The sequence below is a fragment of the Melospiza melodia genome, chromosome 1 (genome assembly GCF_035770615.1).
Source record: "Melospiza melodia melodia isolate bMelMel2 chromosome 1, bMelMel2.pri, whole genome shotgun sequence".
Lineage (NCBI taxonomy): Eukaryota > Metazoa > Chordata > Aves > Passeriformes > Passerellidae > Melospiza > Melospiza melodia.
This window is the reverse complement of record NC_086194.1, coordinates 82871927-82889827: the sequence shown is the minus strand read 5'-3', so window position 1 is coordinate 82889827 and position 17901 is coordinate 82871927. Positions and strand designations below refer to the sequence as shown.

Here is a 17901-nt window from a genome sequence, read left to right as displayed (position 1 = left end):
GGGGGGGGATCCCGCCGCCGGCCGGACCCGGGGGGCGGGCGGGGTGCGGGGGGAGGGCAGGAAAGGCGGATGCAGCGCTTTGTTGCAATAAACTTTCCTGCCTCCTTCCCAACCCCCGCTGCCGGGTCTTATTGAAAAGGAGAGGGGGAAAAAAAAGGAAAAAAAAAAGGGAGGGGGGAAAAATAATAATCCCCCGCCACGTCCCGCCGCACGGGTGCAAAGAGCGAGCAGCCGGCGGCGGGGAAGGGCCCCGGGGCGGGGGGCCGGGCCGGGCCGTGCCCCGCCGGTGTCTCCGCTTCACCCCCGGAGCCGCCGGTGACGTCTGGCACACGTGCGCGGAGGCCGCGGCTGTGACTGGGAGCCGGGGCGGGCGGGGAGGGGGACGCCGCTTCCTCCTCCTCCTCCTCCTCCTCCTCCCTCTGGCCTGGGACAGCCCGACCGCCGGCCGGCTGCCCCCGGCCCCCGCCGCTCTCCGAAATGCCCCTGCAGCAGGTCAGTGACTCGTGGGGCGGCGGCGAGCACCGAGCCTCCTCTCCCCCCGCTTTACAATTTATACCCCCTCCTTAACATTTACGCCCCCCCCCCCTTAAAAAAAAAAAAAAAAAAATCCGCCTCCCCCACTCGTGGGGTTTTCTTTGTCCTCGCCGATTTCGGGTGCGCGCTTGGCCCTCGTGGGCTCCGCCGAGTTGGAGCGCGGGGGCGGGCGCGGGGCATCCCCGCCGCCGGGGGCCGTGGGCGGCGGGAGGGGCTCACCTGCCCCCCCGGGCTCCGGACCCCCGCCCGCCCCGCGGCGTGGGATGGCTCCGCTCCTCCCCACTCCCGCCCCGCTGCGCCCCTGCCGGGGCAAAAGGGGCTTTAGCGCCCCTTCCCCCGCCCCCTTTTCCCTGCCTGTGCTCGGTGGTGGTCCAGGTATGGGATGGTGCTGTAATTGTGAAATACTTCTGGAGGAGCTTTGGGGGCAGCTGGGAGCCCCGTGAGGATGGCGTGAGCTGCCTCGTGTGTGGGTTTCTGCAGGTGTTGGTTGCTGATTTAGTGGTGAAAGTTTCACGGCTCATCAAATTCCATCCCAAGCTTTTTTAAAAATTATTATTATTATTTTTTTACATTTAAAAATAAGCATCTTTGCTGTAAAAGAGAATAGATTTTTTTTTTATGCTCTTGGTCTTCAGCATATCCTAATAGCACTCAGTGTCAAGCAGGCTACTTCAGGCCACTTTGTAAATATTTGGCTGTCCTATGTGAAGGTTGATTCCTAGAAGGTGGTGGTAAGTGAATATAAAGAGGAGCATATGTTACATGATGATTCTGGGAAAAAAATTATACAGGCTTTTTTAGCTTTGTGGGAGGGATGTTGATGTCATAGGAACTCCTAAATTTTCTCATTAATGGGTCCTGTAAGACCTTCATGTATGATTTGAGTGCTTTATTTTTTATTTTTTTTTTATTTTTTTTTTTTTGTATGCTGCTCACCTCTGGGAGGAACTCCTGGCCTTACAAACCTGGGAAGGCTAGTTTCTACCTTAAAGGTTTGGAATTGGGGAAAGTGATTTTGGCCTCTGCCTGCAAAGAAGTCCCCACACAAGTGACGAGTTTGTTGTGTACCCTCTGCCCCCATATTAACTTTGGGGAGAGATGTGGGATGGAGGAGGAAGAGTGTGGTCAGGCCAGCAGTATCTACAGCTGCTGGCTGGCACCCTCGCAGGGCGATAAGCCATGCATGGCACACACCAGGAAAGGGGCTGTGCATCCTGAGAGCTGTGCTCGTGCAAGTGCCCTTCTTGGAGCTGGGCTGGTTTGCTGCAGACCCATCTTTTGGGAAGTCAGGCTGAAGCACCCTAGTGCTCTGCCTGGACTTTCTGTACCTCAAACTGCTTGGCAGGGACACTGTCCGGCCCTTTCTGGTCTGTGGCTCCCAGGCAGCTTTCCTCAAAAGTCATGGAGGATTTTCTGGGATTGGGAAGTGAGGATGTGCTGCCCTTTGTTCCTAGCTGATTATTTTTGACAAACTAGCATTGGGGACTGGTGAAAGGAATGAGAAAACACTGGGTAGCTGAGGCAGTGAGCTTAGGCAAGTAGCACCAATATAAATTTAGCTCTTGATTATTGAGTTGGAAGTAGTGGGTGGAGTCTGAGACCCCCAGCTGAAAACAAGGCTCTGCTATGCAAAAGACTGTAGAGGTAAGTCTAAAACTTGGCCAGCACACCTGCACTGGTTAGGATTATGAAAATACTCTTGCCTTGCAGATGTAACTGCACTGGCAACCCACCCATCACTTCCAAATATAAACTATGGTATGACTGAAAAAGAGTCAGTACAGCAGAATAGTTTAGGCTGTGCAGGGAGGTGTTCAACTACACGAGCAAATGAAAAAGGTTCTTTGGCCCAAATAAGCTGCTTCCCCTTGGGAATTTGGTAGTTCTTTTATCTGTGCTTGTGTATGTGTAACACTACTGGAAAGGCCTTGAGAAGTGGCCTAGTCCATAACAACAGGCCTCTCCAGCCCCACACTGAGGAGAATTTGCACACTGTGCCATGTCCCCAGCAAGCGTCTCCATAGTGTCCAAAGCCAGTTCCTTGCCCTGTGGCAGCTCCTGTGCCTGAGGGTTGGTAACTGAGCCCTGGTGCCCTGGAGAGCCCTGGCTCTGGGAGGCTGTGGCCAAGCCTGCCTGCCCTTTCAACCTGAGGGGCTTGTGCAGGATTCCTGGGGAGTTAATGGAAAGTGTTACCAGGTGGATCTGAACCCCTGCTATGGCTTAAACACCAGCACTAATGAAGAATTTAACCCTTGCAAAACAGCCATCAGCTTGCTCTCTTGGGAGAGCCTGAGCCTCTGGAGACAGGGTCAGTGCTGTGGCAAGGGACCATTGGTCCTGCATCCTCCCGTGCTCTCCTGCTGGGGGCTGGTGCCTTTTCCCTTCTGGAATCTCAGGCTTCCCAGGATGGAAAATTAACCCTGACCTAAATAAATAAAGGTTTTCTGCTGGGCAAGCAGGTTGAACCAGCTAATGGCAGGTCTGGGAAGTGCCAGGGACCATCAAGAGAAAGTAGTGGCCAGGGATATGGCATAGGAGTTGTGACACCACGCTCTTTTAGTGTCGGTGAGTTTGTGAATTGACTTGGATCCTCATGAGAATGCAGGAGAAATTAATGGATGAGATACCTCAAAAGCATTCTCACTGGGGTTGCCTTCTCACTTGGTGTGAGAAAGTCACTACCATTTGCACTACCCTGTACTGAGAAATGGGCTTGCTATAAAAGCAAGCTGCTCAAAATGTTTCTAATTCAAATAGTGGAGAATTTCTTACTGTCTTTGGGCTATAAAGATAAGCCTTTAAGAAGAGGGCCATTTTCTTAGCCATGAGAAAATGCTTAAATGGAGACACCACCCACATGTTAAGTCCTTTTTAAAAGGGGCTAAATCCTCTTAACAACAATATCTTTAGAGAACTCCTGTGGCCTTTAGATGACATGAGCTGTGGAGAGGCTAGTTCGGCATACTTCAGAAGGGGGCAGGAGGATTTACATTTCCAAGCTGAATACTTAGTACCTCTCTCATTTTTCTGGTGGTTTAGAAAGTACCTCTTCCTTCCTCCCTCCTTCTCAGCAAGATGCAGCTGGAAGGGGAGAAAAATGGGGTAACACAGTTGTTCTCCTAGGTGTTATGTAAAGGAGCAAGCCAAATAAGACATAAATAGTGAACAAGGATTTAAGTTATGGAAGAATAACATGTAAGTCACATAAAGAAGCAGGCAGTTAACTTAGTAGCTTTTCTTTATTTTACAGCAATGAAAAATTTTGTGCGTGAAGACACTGGTGTTTTCATATTCAGATCTGTTTTCTTTGCCTGATATGTTGTGTTAGCAAAAATGAATGTTAGTATGAGTCTGGAACCTTTGCTTTTTGACCAGCATTTCAGGGATTTTCTTTGTTCAAATCCCTCTTCTCCAGCAACACAGTGTTTCTGAGCCCCAGGAGGTACCAAATGGTCCTTTGGGTGCAGCTGTCTGAGGCAGGTTCGAAGAAGTACAAATCATGATGGCCCTAACCACGCTGACCAACATCTTGTGAAAAGTGGGCATCCTACTAAAACCCCACAGGAAGAGGCTGTAGCTTGCTGATGGCTTTGCTATCCTCATGCAGAGTCCAGCTGTGCTGGTGTGGCTCCATCTGCACCAGAGCTCCTGAGTATGGTAGCCCCACGATGATGATAAGGGCTTTTGGCAGGGTTCCATGAGCAGCTGAGCTGCTCAAAGGCTTTAGTGTTGCTGGGAGGAGTAGTCTTGCTTGTCCCTCACTGTCTCCTCTAGGTCATCTCCTTTGCTCTGCCTATGGCCAGACAGGGTTCTTCCCCTCCTACTGTGCCTGGGGAGCATCTGGCTGTGCTGACAGGTTGGGTTTTATTCTGTTTTAACAAGGAAGAAGAGCTGGGTCTGAGCACTAGGTCTGGCAGGCATCTTGGGCCCAAGATGGAGTGAATGAGAAGGAAGGAGACAGGAACTTGCCCATGCAGTGGTGCAGAGGTGTTAAATTGTCCCAGCAAGCCTCCATTTTATCATGTTGGTCTTACTGTTCTTTCTGTGAGTGTATTTTTCTTGCACCACCAGTCTGCTTACCAAAAATCTGGGTAGGGGTCACTTTATGTCCTGTTTATTCTTCTGTAGAGGATGCTCTACCTGGTTGAGCCAATACAGGCATTTTGTTTTCCCCCATTTTATTCCAGGTGTGTTGGTGCTGTTCTTTAATTTTTACTGTGTGCTTATCTGTGAGTATGTGCAAGCATTTACAAGAAGAATAATCTTTGAATTCAGGAACAGCTGCATATTTTGCAAGATGAAGGGTTTCCCCACTACTTCTCTGACTATGACTGTGGCAAGTGTTTCAGGAAAGAACACAGGGAAGGAGGCTTGCACAGGAAAGCCCTTCATGCTTCAAGAGAGCACTTTCTTGGTCAGGGGTTACAGTGGGTTTTATAGCTTCCAGTGGCTGGTGGTTTTTGTGATCCCTGTTTGAATCTAGCTGTATTTCTAACCTTAGGTAGCAACAAGTTCTAGCCATGATTTAACTATTTTGTATGAAAGGAACGAACTATTTTCTTTGTTTCTTGCCTTGCTTCTTGGTTTTTTGGGTTTTTTTTCCAGTTTGAACTTGCTGTCTATAGTGTTCTTGGATGATCCTAGATATTGTGGTAGGGAAAAATGATTTTCTGATATGTTTCTCTGCACAGTTTATGATAAATTATCTTACGTCCTCAGATGTCTTCTCCATTCTGAAGAGTGTCAGACAATTAATTTCTCCTGAAATGAAAGCCATTAATGTGAAGCTAAAGGTGTCCTTTTGTAAAGGAGCCACATGGGTGTGAAACCAAGTGTGTCTTCTGTAATTGTGAGTTTTTACTTGTGAAACTGATGTGGACTGGCAGCTTTGAAAGATGTTTGGAACACATGTTAAACTCACTTTGCAGAGACCCTTTCAGACCCAGCTAGTTTCGTGATGTCTTAACCTGGCCCTGGGGAGGGGAGTGGGAGGTATGAGACAGAGGGGATGAGTAGGCATGGCTGCTGTGGGAATAGCTCATTGAGAGATGCAAAAAGGAAAGTGAAGTAGCGCCATTCCTCTTTGAAGCCCAGTCCTGTGCAGGCCAGTAGGCCTGGTGTGGTTGTGGGAGGGAAATTCATCCCATCCCTCCTGTTCAGAGCACCAAGAATGAGACTGGTGAAGTGAAGAGGAGCTTTTCTTGGTAGCTTCAAGTATGGTACCTTTCAGGCCTCACTTCTGAAGGTGTCTGCCTGGCTGATGGCCATGGCTCTGGTGGCAGGGCTGGTCCTGCTGCTGGTGTGTGTGCAGGGGTGGGAACGTGGCTCGGGCTTCAGTCCTGGTTTGTGGGGGAACTGCCTGACAAGGATGAGTTGGAGACTCTGACTTCAGTTCCAATGGGCTTCTTGGTGGTAACAAAGATCCAGCCCAGCCCAGTGTGGAGCTTCAGCAGATGGAAAGCTCTTAGAGTGACTAAATCTCCCGGTTTTAGAGTCTCTGCAATAATCCCATTTACAGCTGGCAGCCCTGACTGTGTATATGTGGAGGTAACTCTCATCCTTACAAATGACTAAGTTGGACTTCAGGCTTTTGTTTTGGCTGACAGGGTTGATCACTTCCTGCATTATTTTTCAAGACCAGGGTTGTGCACAAATCAGTAATTCTGGGGAGCAGAAACCCCCATCATGTTCTGTGGTGGAAGTGGTGTGCAGTGGGAGGGAGGCTGCCCGTGCCTCTGGGATGGGACTGCTGCAGTGCTGGAGGGGCTGCTGGTGAGGTATTTGGATTCTGTTTCAATTTCAGTTCTGTTTGAAGATGGGCTTGGCAAAATTGCCCAATACATCACATCTTTAAAAAGGAACTATTTAACTTCTGTTTTCCTCAAGAAAGTTGGTCCAAAACCACACTTGGAAGTGCTATGCCTGGCATGGGTGTCTCTTGAAGTACTGTGCTGTCTGCTTGGATGCTGCTGCTATTTGCTGGATCTAGTGGCATTCATGGAGTTCTTAATGCCTTGTGAGCTCAACGTAGCCTATGGTAAATATTTGCATCTGCAAGCCCTGTAAAGGGAGAAGGCAGAAGCCTGACTAGGTGTTGATTAAGCCAGAGCTTAATGAAAATGGCCTCTTGTGTGGTTAGAGAGTACTACTTCATGGGTTTTAGCATCCCTTTTATACATACATGAATGCATGGCAAATGTGCTGTTGGCAAGCTGAGCTTGCCTAAGGTTAATGGTGTGTGTCACGAGTCTCCTGTCCCACTTTATGAACGTGGGCAGTTGTTGACCTGACCCGTGACAGTGTGAAAACTAACATGCTAACTCTGGCACTGCTGCACATGCATGCCCTGCAGCTCTCAGCTCTTTGGCCTAGGACTAGCTAGGAAGGCAGAGTGGAGCATTAAGGATCACCTTCTCAGAATCAGCTGGCATCTCTTCTGTGAATGTGCTTAGTTATGTGGGCAAATACGGCTTTTCTTTATTCCTGGCTCTAAAAGTAAAACCAGTATTCCGTTTCATTGCTTTCTTTGAGTAGGAGACTTAATTTGATCACCTTCAGCTACTTTCAAGATTCTTCCAACTTGTATGTGGCTGCATTTAGGCCCAGAAGTATCCACTCTGTAAGGCTGGTACCATATTCAGGTGCCTCACTTGAAGGGTCTAGAACCTGATTTTTCAGATGTGGGGTGTTTCCTGTGATGCACGCTTGCAGTATTGCAGATGTTGAGTCCTTGGAGCTTTAAATGGACAAATCACTGTTAAAGCAGAGGCTGCTATTATTTTGGCCTTCATTTCTTTATTTTTACAATGAAATTTTACAATCCTGTCATATAGACCTTGCGAGCCGCTAAATGTTTTGCAAACATCTGTGAAAACTTTTAGAAAACATGTAAAGAACTATTTTTGGTAAAAATAAGTTGTATTGGGCATCTAGACAAGAGATGTTTGCTTAGCCTTCGTTGCTTCAGCTCCAGCATTCCTGCCCTGAGTTGTGGTATGTCTGCTGGTTATGTATGCATAGATTCTAAAAGTAATTTTCATTAATGAACTTCTTGAAAGACATTCTCGTCTTAACCATGCTATTCTGGTTTGGGTTTTTTTGCTTGTTGTGCAGCTGTTGGTTCAAAGGTTGTTGCATATTGCATAACTAAGTGCTAGAAGAGGGGGGTGGGTGAAGGAGCTCATTGGCAAACTTCCTTCCTTGTTAATTAAGGTGACATTAAAGGTCTCTGGTTTAGGACTCAGTGGTGCACACCATGCACTGCAAGAGTCTAATTTTTATATGTCATGTCAGGCTCATTGGTCCACTCTGCTAGTTCTCTCTGAATATAACTTCGTCTTAATTTTGGTTCTACCCGTTAGTTATAAAATCATACTAAAATTAGAGTGCAGTAACAGATACTTTTTTTTTTTGCAAGCCACTGAATATGCACTGTAGGATTTTATATTTTTTACACATTTTAAAGTACAGATGTAATTTTAGAGTGAAATACTTCTCCATGGGGTGAGTGTACTATGCTGTCTAAAAACTTAGCTTTCAAGTTTGCCTTTAAAATGTTTTTCAGAAACAAACTGACATGTAGACTTGCTTGCTTTCCTCCTTCCTAGACCTTCAAATTAGGAGGTGTCATCTGGCAAATTTTAGGTCTGGAAGTAAAAACCTTATCTCTTGGCCCAGCAATTATATTGCTGCAGTCCACTGAGGTGAACAATAGGCTTCTGCCTCTTCAGGTGCTACGCAAGTGTAAGCAGATAAGTATGTAAAAAGTACAAAATGGTGCACGGAGAAGGTTTCGTCTTGTACCGTAGGTGCAAGGGTGGTTTGTGTGTCCCAGGTTGTCTCCCATGGCTTAGGCTGGGTATTAGGAAGATGGTCTTCACCCAGAGGCAGTTTGGGCACTGGAACAGGCTTCCCAGGGCAGTGGTCACAGCCCCACGCCTGACAGAGTTCAAGAAGCCTTTGGACAATGCATAGTGTGATTATCAGGGCTGTCCTCTGCAGGGCCAAGAGCTGGACTTAGTGATCCTATGGGTCTGTTCCTGCTTGGGTTATTCTATGATTATTAATGGGTAATGGTTTTAAACTAAAAGAGTGTGGATTTAGGCTTGATAGAAGATGGCTTTTACAGCAAGGCTAATGAAACATTGGAACACATTGCTCAGACAGGTGATAGGTACCCATTCCTGGAAACATTCAAGGCTGGGTTAGATGGGGCTCTGAGCAACCTGATCCAGTTAGATGTCAGTGCTCATTGCAGGGGGGTTGGACTAGATGACCTTTAAAGATCTCTTTCACCCCAAGCTATTCCATGATTCTGTAGGAAAATGCATGCTCTAAGGAGCAGATCTGAAGGGTTTGCTGCATTCTCTGAGTGCTTCTGTAATGGAAACTGGGCTTTCTTTCACCTTATGCTTGGGTGTTTTTTAACATCTGCTGTCTCTAAAGTCATTTACCTACCAGGGACACTAGAAATGGAATTATATGGAATTATAATGTCTTGAGTGATGCTAGTAACCTAATAGTGCCTTCAGTACTTGTTTTCTTGTGCTGTTAATTCTGGAATTAAATGGCAATTACCATGTATATATGCTGGTGCTATTTTGCCTTGCCAGCGCTGTGTTTTTAGACAGCGTTGGTCCCACACATTGACAGTCAGTTTTTTGTCCCCATACAGTAAGCTAGTTCACACTTTGTCTAATGTCTTCGCATAGCGGGAATTGATGTTGGTTACAGCTCTCACAGAAGGCTTTTGTGTGGTGATATCTGAAAGCTGTCTTGTAGGAGTTTTTATCAAGGCTTTTGCAATGAGGCCATTATCTCAGCTCGTGGAAAACATGGATATTAGCAGAAATTTTTATAGCAGTGCTTGGTAAGTGTCATGCTGGGACAGAGTGACAATGCTGGAGCAGGACAGAAATAATACCCGAGGTGGCAGCCATGCCGTGGCGGGGCGTTATCTGTCCTTGCAGGCTTGGGGACAGAGTGGGAAGGGAACCCCACACGGGGCAGACGGAGGGTGGTGATCAGGGCTATCGCCAGCACGAATAATCCTGGCCGTCGGCTCAGCAGAATAGTTTCACTTTTCATGGTAAGAATTTTATTGAGTGGCTCTAAGTAACCCAGCTCTCAATTGCTGTATAATGCTTCTGCACCTCTTCTGCACTGTATTTTTTTGGGTGGGTTGGTTTTTTTTTGTTTTTTTTTTGCTTTCAGCTGCGTGGTATCTGTGACCAAAAAGTGTCTCTGGGAAGTTATGTAAAGCTGCAAGTCGGGTGAGAGGAAGCTGAAACTTCACAACCCGGCTGTAGTACCCTTAAGCACAAAATTCTTTCAGCCAGTAAAAAAGACAGCTTACTACTTGAGGTGGGTACAGGGAGGACTTTAAAAATTGTAATAGCATTTTCACTGGCTTCTTTGTCTCAACCGTGGGTATTTCACTGGGTTTATTCTTTCTTTCCCTCAGGAATTATGGGTTAGAAAAAGCTTTTTTTTTTTTTGGTAAAATACACTGTCCTGAAAGCATAAGCAAGTTGCTCATTTTCTTTCTCTGATTCTTAATCATAAGAGCTGCCTTGATGATTTTTCCCACCTCAAATTAGCAGTTTATTTATAACATGCTAATGTTCTGCATGCCCGTTGGTATTGCTGTTCTGTCGTGCTGAGCTGAGAATTGTTCTCTCGAAAACTGACACTGCAAAGATGACATAAAAGAACATGAGAAATTGCCTATGATAGAGAAACATTCAGGTGGCTTTTGGTATGACTTTGATTCACGCTTTCTATAAAATCATTTACATTTCCTTCCTGATTTCTATTGCTAGTCACATTGGTGCTGCTTGGTTTTATTTTTGCTTACCAAAAATAAAGAAAAATGCAGACCGTTGGCTTTTGGCATCCTCGTTACCCTTTCGTTCCTACTGGCAAAACTTCTCTGTGATTGTCTTCCACGCAGTGTCACCAGCTGCCTTCTTGGATTGCAGGCAGGGGAATGAGGAACTTTAGAAGGTGTTTCCCCCTTCCTGTAGGGTCCTTGTAGAAGGACTTTTCCAGATCTAGGAGTTAGCATCATCCTTCCCATTGGTCCTCCACTTCAGCTGCCCTGCAGAAAGACAGGGGAGCATCCAAAGCCCACACCGTGCAATATGGGGTGTCTTGTGCATGGAAAAGCAAAGGGCAAAATAAAAACACATCCCATGAGTTTCTGTACTTGGAGCCATGTGTTTTGTAGGTGTTTACAAGAGAGATGGCAAAGAAATGTGCAAGATCATTTGGCAGCCTCCAGCGTTGTTATGACCTGTTCATCTGTAAAGATGCCCTTCGTGTTGCTGCTGGTCTCGGCGCACTGAAGTCCTTCACTATTCTTGTCTTGGTGGCATCGTGTTTGCTGAATGTGTGGGAAGTGAACGCAACAGTAGTGAACAGGTTGTGTGCAGTTGGCCAGATATTACACTTAGGTACAGCCTTCTGTGGGCAGAATTAAGTTAGTAGTTACAAAGGAATTTCTTTGGTGGTGTTTGTATTTTAGGGGGACAGAAACCCCTTTTGCTGTGAAATGGAATGTGTAGGGAATTCCAGAGACTGGCATATTTAATTTAGAGGTGGAAAAAAAAAAAGAGAAAAGGAGGCAAATCCCTCTTATTCAGAGCCATATGTTCAAGATACTATGCTTAGTGTGATTTATTTGCTTCAGAATTAGGGAAGAGGGTTGCTAGGAAAAGTAAGATGCATTCACTTCCTTCACCTAAAAGAATTTTATTAGGGTGATTACAATCTGCCTCCTTTCTCCCTCTTTCCTAGTCCTGGAGAATAATCAATGTAGCAATAAGTCAGAGCAAGCAAAAATGTGATTGTTCTCCTCTGCAATGCAGAGACTAAGATGGACTCCTTTCTCTAAGGCCAAAATCAGGTCTTTCTCTTTTGAAGTGAATCAAGAGTTACCATTGTGTTTTCAGTAAGAAATGATCAGAATTTCAGTCTTTTTCTTTCCCCTTTAAGATTTGTGCAGTTTGGGGGCTTTTTTGACTACCCTTTCACTCTTTTGATGGCCTCAATGCCAGTTTCAAACCACTTCCTTACTTCCTCCAAGGTGAGGCAGCTGCCCCAGTTGTACTGGACTGGGATTATATCTGTGGTTCATTTCAAGCAGATAAATGTGGCTTTCCCAGCTGTTTAAAAAGCTCAGTTGACTTAGCATGTGGAGAGCAGTTCCCAAACTCTGTTCAACCAGCAGCAGAGAAGGGGGGAATTGCCTTCAAGACCTTGCAGGGAGAAATCTTGAGGCATCTGTGAGGTGCTATAGTATATCTAGCTAAAAATATCAGATACTTGAGCTTGCCTTATTGACTTGTTGGATGGCAACACCTTGTTGAAGTGGAAAAAGCCAACAGATTTGGAACTTTGTGTAATAGTGCAGTGGTGTAAGAGGGGTGGCATAAAGATCCCAGCAAATGTGCTTGCTCACCAGAGCTACCCCAGCTTTCCTGCTGAAAGTGCAAGGGTGCCATGCCTAGAAGATTAGGAATTGCCTGCCTGCCTGTAATGGTCCTGGAAGGTTTGCTTTCCTCCTGAAAAGCTGATGTCAGATTCTTTGTCCAGATTTAGCCCAGATTCTTTCGTTAGTGTTGATCAAATCATATGAAAATGTATTGTTCCTTCTGCTGCAGAGTGATGCCCAACGCCTTCTACAAGTACTTCACCTCTCCCTGAGAGATGATGCTTTTTGTCCTCATTGTCTCTCTGCCTCGTCTTTGAGTGCCTCTCCATGACTGCGTGGGCATGAGCCGCAGCATGGATCAGGTGCAGTGATCTTCCCAGCCAGAACCCTGAATTAGAAGTGTTGTCTCAATGGGAAGGTACATTTTAACTGGCTGCGTGCATCGCCTGTAGCGTGATGAAATTGCATCGGTATTTTCACTAAGCATTTTTATCCAGAAGATCAATTTCAACAAAGTGTTTTCTTAAGCTCACTATTAAGGTCTTTAATCTTAGAAGACAGGCCAGCGAGGTGGTTCAGGTAAAGAAACTTTTAGAATCACAATATAGAATTTTTTCACCTTACTAAGGGAAGGTGGCGGTTTGAGCACGTGCCAGTTTGCCTTTCCAGAGCTGTGATACAGCTGAACCACAGTGGAAATCTGGAACCATAACAACACTGCTTATAGGAAGTTTGACTCCCTGCATTTAACCACAAATGTGGTCAATGTTAGCAGAAGCAATAGCAGAGGGGAAGAAAGGTGGTAGTATTTGATTAGCTTTTTTCTCCTTGTTTTCTGTTGTGAGGGAAGAGCGATAATATTACTAACTGATAGTTCCAGTTTCCTTGTTACACTTTGAGGATACTCTTTTAGGGTAGATATGATAAGAATTGCTTTCAGCATTTTAAATAGTCACATGCTGTTAAGCAGTTGTGCTGCTTGGTAAACTGCTGGGTATTTCTGAAGACAGTAACATGGAGAAGAGGATTAAATGCCATGTCAAGATCCTTCAGGTGGTCACTAGCTTCATGCAGGAATTGAAATGCAAAGCGATTCAGTCATGATGGGTTTCTGCAGGAGGTTATTGAGGGATAGAGGTCTTCCCACTGGTCCTCACCATTGTGCCCTAGACCAAAATGCTGTATTTATTCAGTTCAGCAGCACAAGAATGGTTCTGTCTTGGACACTGAAATATCCTGCTGTTTCTATCTGCACATTCTTGGACATGAAATGTAATCCTCTCATAGGCAGAGTAGACTTAATTGCCTCATGGGATAGGAAGGGAAAGGATGATTTAGGAACCAGGTCTGTGCTACTGTTCTTCCCATGACAGAGGGGATTTCCTGGAACCATTCTGGGAGACCCTTTGGGGAGGTGGTTTCAGAGTCAACTGGCAGCCACGATCCAAATTGGTGCCATGACACAAATAGGGTCACGCTGCCCTCCCTCCCTCCCTGCTTTGGCGCCTGCCCTCGTACCTCTGTGTTTGTCAGGCCGGGGACTGCTCCAGCTGAAAACTAACACTGGCTGGGTGATTAGTTTTCAGCACAGGGAGCTCCCTGGCCCAGCTGGCCGCGGGTTAGGGTGGAGGTGGCCGGCAGAGGTTGCCCCCGGCCGTGCCCTCTCCCCACACACGGGACGCTTGCTTGGAGTGGCAGCAGACCAAGAGCCTCGCTGAGTGTGTGACCTCAGCATCTCCTAGAAGCCGGTGGAGCTGTGCAGAATGAAAGCCTAGCAGATGATTGTGCAAAGAAATAGGCAGCTTTTGTGCCACTGCACTCTGCTTGGGTTACTGAGGGTGTGCAGCTGCCCCAGCCTGCCAGCAGTGCCCAAGGGCTGGAGGGAGCTCACACGCTCTCCCCATCTCCAGCTTTGAAGGGCTTGGTGGCAGTATAGTGGGTTTGTGAGCACATGGAGGAGTAACTATGGCAGAAAACATCCTCAGTTCATGGAGGAAAGCCATATTTGCTTAAACTGGGAATCTGCTCAGTGCTGTTTGCAAAATGCTTCATACAGTTGTCTTCCCATCCCTGACCGAGGCTCCCAGGCTACCTGTAATTTAATTACAGTCTGATGGCTGGCACTGAAGTAGGTGAAGATAAAAATGTAATTTGTGCCTAGAAATTATGTACATAGTGAGCTTGCAGTACTGGAGGCCTTCTCAGCAATTGCTGCTGTCAGGGTACACCTCCAGAGGAAAGACTGGCTGTGCTGCTCTGGCAAGTACAGTCTGACAGGTACAGCTCTAAACAGGGCTTTAATGTGACTGATTGTTAATAGGTGAAAGTAAAGGAGTTGTGGTCTTCCATGAAAGATCACAGAACCCTTGGAGATAGCAACTGGGGTGGCTTTTACAGTCAATAGCCGCTGCAGCCAAGGGTCTTGTGTAGCTTATGAAGGTGGGAAGGCTCATAGGGCTTCTGGTCAGAGGGGTGGTAATGAATACCAGTCACATGCAAAGTTGGCCAAGGAAGGTTGAGTTTCGTGACTGCTCTCATAGCAAAGTCTCCTTTCTGCCCCTCGAATGGCAATGTGGAGCCAGCCTGCATGGCAGCGAGTGCATCCAGGGCCCTGCTTATTCCATGCTATGGCAGAATTCTGCCTTTGTGACCAGAACATACTGCTGAATTTCAGCTTTGGCTTAAAAGAAGGTGTGTCATTGTTATTGTAAGTAAACCTCCACCAAAAACTCAGCTAGTGCAGAACTAACTCTGGAGACAGCCTGTAACTCACAGGGCTGTGAAATAAGAGTTTCACTTTAATCTGTTGTCTGTTTTCAAACATAACTATTTTGTTATTGATTACTTGTGAAAAAGGTCTGATGTGTTTATCTCTCGATCCTTACACATGCTGCCCACTGCCAGTAGCCTCAGTTCTCCCCTCAGCAGCTGCCAGGATTTCCATCTTTCTCCCGATTTCTTTAGCACCATTGTGCATTGAAACGCTTGCAGGATAGCAGTAGGCGAAAGCTGTGCAGCATTCCTGTTTATCTTGGAAGTCAGTGTTTTACACAAGGAGCGCTGTAACTCTGCCATATTTACTTTCTTGCATTTAATTCAATAAAATGTATTTACCTGAAGTGGACACAAAATTTCCAGTTTGCGGTGGAAGGCGTAGGAGCGGGCTGCAGAACTCGCTCCAAGTGGGGACAGAGTGCGTGAGGGCTCCTTGCCAGTGCACAGCATGGGAGGAAATTCGGGAGTAAGACGACTCTTGCTGCTATCATCAGCAGGCGCCTGTTGAAAGGGTAGGAGTTATGGATGTCAAGGCAAGACAACAGGTTTTTGTGTTTTCTTGAATTTTAGACTTCCAAGACAAACTGATGACTGGGAAAGCGGGCTTTGTCCAAGACTGTCTTTGCTTTAGCTTGGATAAGAACTTGCAGTCCCAGATAGTGAGATGTAGTCAAGTTTTCTGGGGTAATCTTAGCTTTGCAGTTTGATTATAGTTTGGAATTAGGATTGGGAAAACAATTAGTGTAGGAAATGAGGGTTTCTATGGGAATCTATCATGCTTAGGGATTTTTAGCAATCTAGCAAGCCTACAGGCTGTGGGAGCTTCCCACGGCTGCCTCAAGTTACTTTTCCTCCTGCTTCTAAGAGAACAAGGCTGTCCTCCTTCCTATCCATATATTGTTGAGAGAGGGCATCGTCCACAGGCTATTTTTATTCTTATTCCTTTCCATAATTATATGTAGCTTTTATAAATCTGTCTGGAAGAAAAGCTCTCGTGTACTTTTGAAGGGCTTATTTGATCTAAATTTAAGGATGTCTCATGTCCAGTTGTGCAACTTGCTATTTTAGTTCACCCTACCTACAGCTTTTACTAAAACAAGAGGAAAAGGATGAAGAGGAGAGACTGAAAAGTGTGCATGAGAGGAGGGAAAGATGACTCATAAGTGGGACTGCATTTGAAAATGAAAAGGATCAAGGTGTAGTGATCATAAGAGAGAAAGTTATGGCTTCTGTGAAGAAGGCACAATTCAACTGTATGGTCATTTATCTTCTGAACAGATTAAGGTATGTTTGGGAAGGAATCCATGGGCCTGAATTGAGTAGATAGATTTCTTCTCTCTTCAAAGTTATTTAAAGAAAGGAATTTTTAGTGCAGCCTTTATAAGGTGATATTTTAGTACTAGATTCCACTGGAAGACTTCCCCAGGCTTCTGGAAAATCCCATTTAGCCTACAGGATAGTTCTATTAGCTGCATGGTTATACAGCAGGACAGGTAGCAGAAAGGGAAAGAGGAGGAAGGCCACAGTACAAGAAGCCAAATGGACTTTCTCACGACTTTAGGCTACAATCAATGGAAATTAAAGCTCATGAATAGATCCACAAATTTCTGCTTTCAATCCAGGTGTTGTCTCTTTGTCCCTCTGCTAACGTTCTGCTCTTCCAGCCTTGTGCTTGTGCCTGTAAAACTTTCAGAATACTTGGGATGGTCAGTAGTCTTGAAATAAATCTCTCTGTAGGGTTTAAATAGTAGTGTGCAGTTATGAGGATGGAGTTCTTCTGTCTACAGCACTGCAAAGAGTGCCTGTGGTGTTTCCAAAAGTGTTTACCAGCAGTATCCCACTGCCAGCTCTTCCTACCTTCACCCTTCTTCTCCTGCCGAAAGCTGGAAGTTAACAAAGCTACAGCAGTCCGGCATGTCAGTGAGGCTGATAGAAAATACATTTAATTTTGTAAAGCATTTTGATTAACAAAAGTAACTCTCAATGTGAAATTGGTTTAAAAAATTGGCTGAGTGGCAGGAAAAGGGTCCTTTTGATTGATTCCAGTGAGTATTTTCCCTAATCCCAATACTACGGAGTGCTTTCATCGTTGTCGTTGTCGCAGAAGTAAACAAAAAAACTGTTACTGATACTAATTGCCAGCAGAATGGGCGATGATAATGGAGCCCTCACAACTTGCTCTGTAGGCACATTCAGACACACTGTGTCTTTAGCACGGCCAAAGGCAAAGTTGTATGCCAGAGCACAGGGAATGCAAGCCATGCCTTATGAAAGGGGGCCTGTATCCTGGAAAGCAGCGCTTCTCAGAAGCCTGTAGTGGGCAAGCAACTGCACACCAGCTTCCAGCGCAAGGCTGAGAGGCAATGGCACTGAGGCTTGCATCCTGGCATGTACAAAAAAATGAACAAGAGTGCGGATACTTTTGCCTCAGTCAACAGTTTTGGTGTGACTGATACCTGAAATGACACAATGTGATTCCGTGCTAGGATTTGTAAAGGAAAGATCTTGAAATCAGAAGATGCTGTTAAACAGGACAGCATGAATTATTTGAGGTCTGAAGAAAATGCCCTTCAGTGCATTTACTTAAGCAATGTTTTCCTTATGAAATTAATATTAAGGAGTGACTTGACTGATAAGGAGATACGGAATTGGGGGGGTAGTTGATACAGGTGATGGCTGCACTGCTGTCCAGAGGGACTTAGACAGGCTTGAGGAAAGGGCTGACAGGAACCTCATGAAGTTCAGCAAAAGGAAGGGCAAAGTTCTGCCTCTGCAGAAGAATAATTCCAGGTACCAGCATGGGCTGGGACAAACCTGCTGTAAAGCAGCTCTGCAGAGTGAGAAGATCCTTTCCCTCTGCTCAGCCCTGGTGAGACACAGCTGACATGCTGGGTCTGGTTCTGGGCTCCCCATTGTGAGGGGACATGGACATACTGCAGCAGGTCCAGTGAGGGGCTATGAATGTGGTTAAAGCCTCAGAGCATCTCATGTAGAAGAAGAGGCTGAGAGAGATGGGACTGTTGAGCCTGGAACACATGATGGGAAAGAGTGAGGAAAATGGAGACGGGCTATACTCGCTGGTGGCCAGTGACAGGATAAAAGGCAATGGGCAAAAGTTGTAATGAAGAAAGTCCATTTAAACAGAAGATGATACAGCA

General features: G+C 46.0%; 1 protein-coding gene across 1 annotated transcript in view; it reads left to right on the top strand.

Annotated features, from left to right (window-relative positions):
* Window positions 1-376: 376 nt before the first annotated feature.
* The window catches only part of E2F3 (E2F transcription factor 3), a 39115-nt gene continuing 21590 nt past the window's right edge, over window positions 377-17901 (top strand). The window contains exon 1 of the mRNA XM_063159838.1: window positions 377-492. Coding sequence (XP_063015908.1) covers window positions 478-492 — 15 coding nt within the window. The 5' untranslated portion in view covers window positions 377-477. The remainder of the gene's footprint in view (window positions 493-17901) is intronic.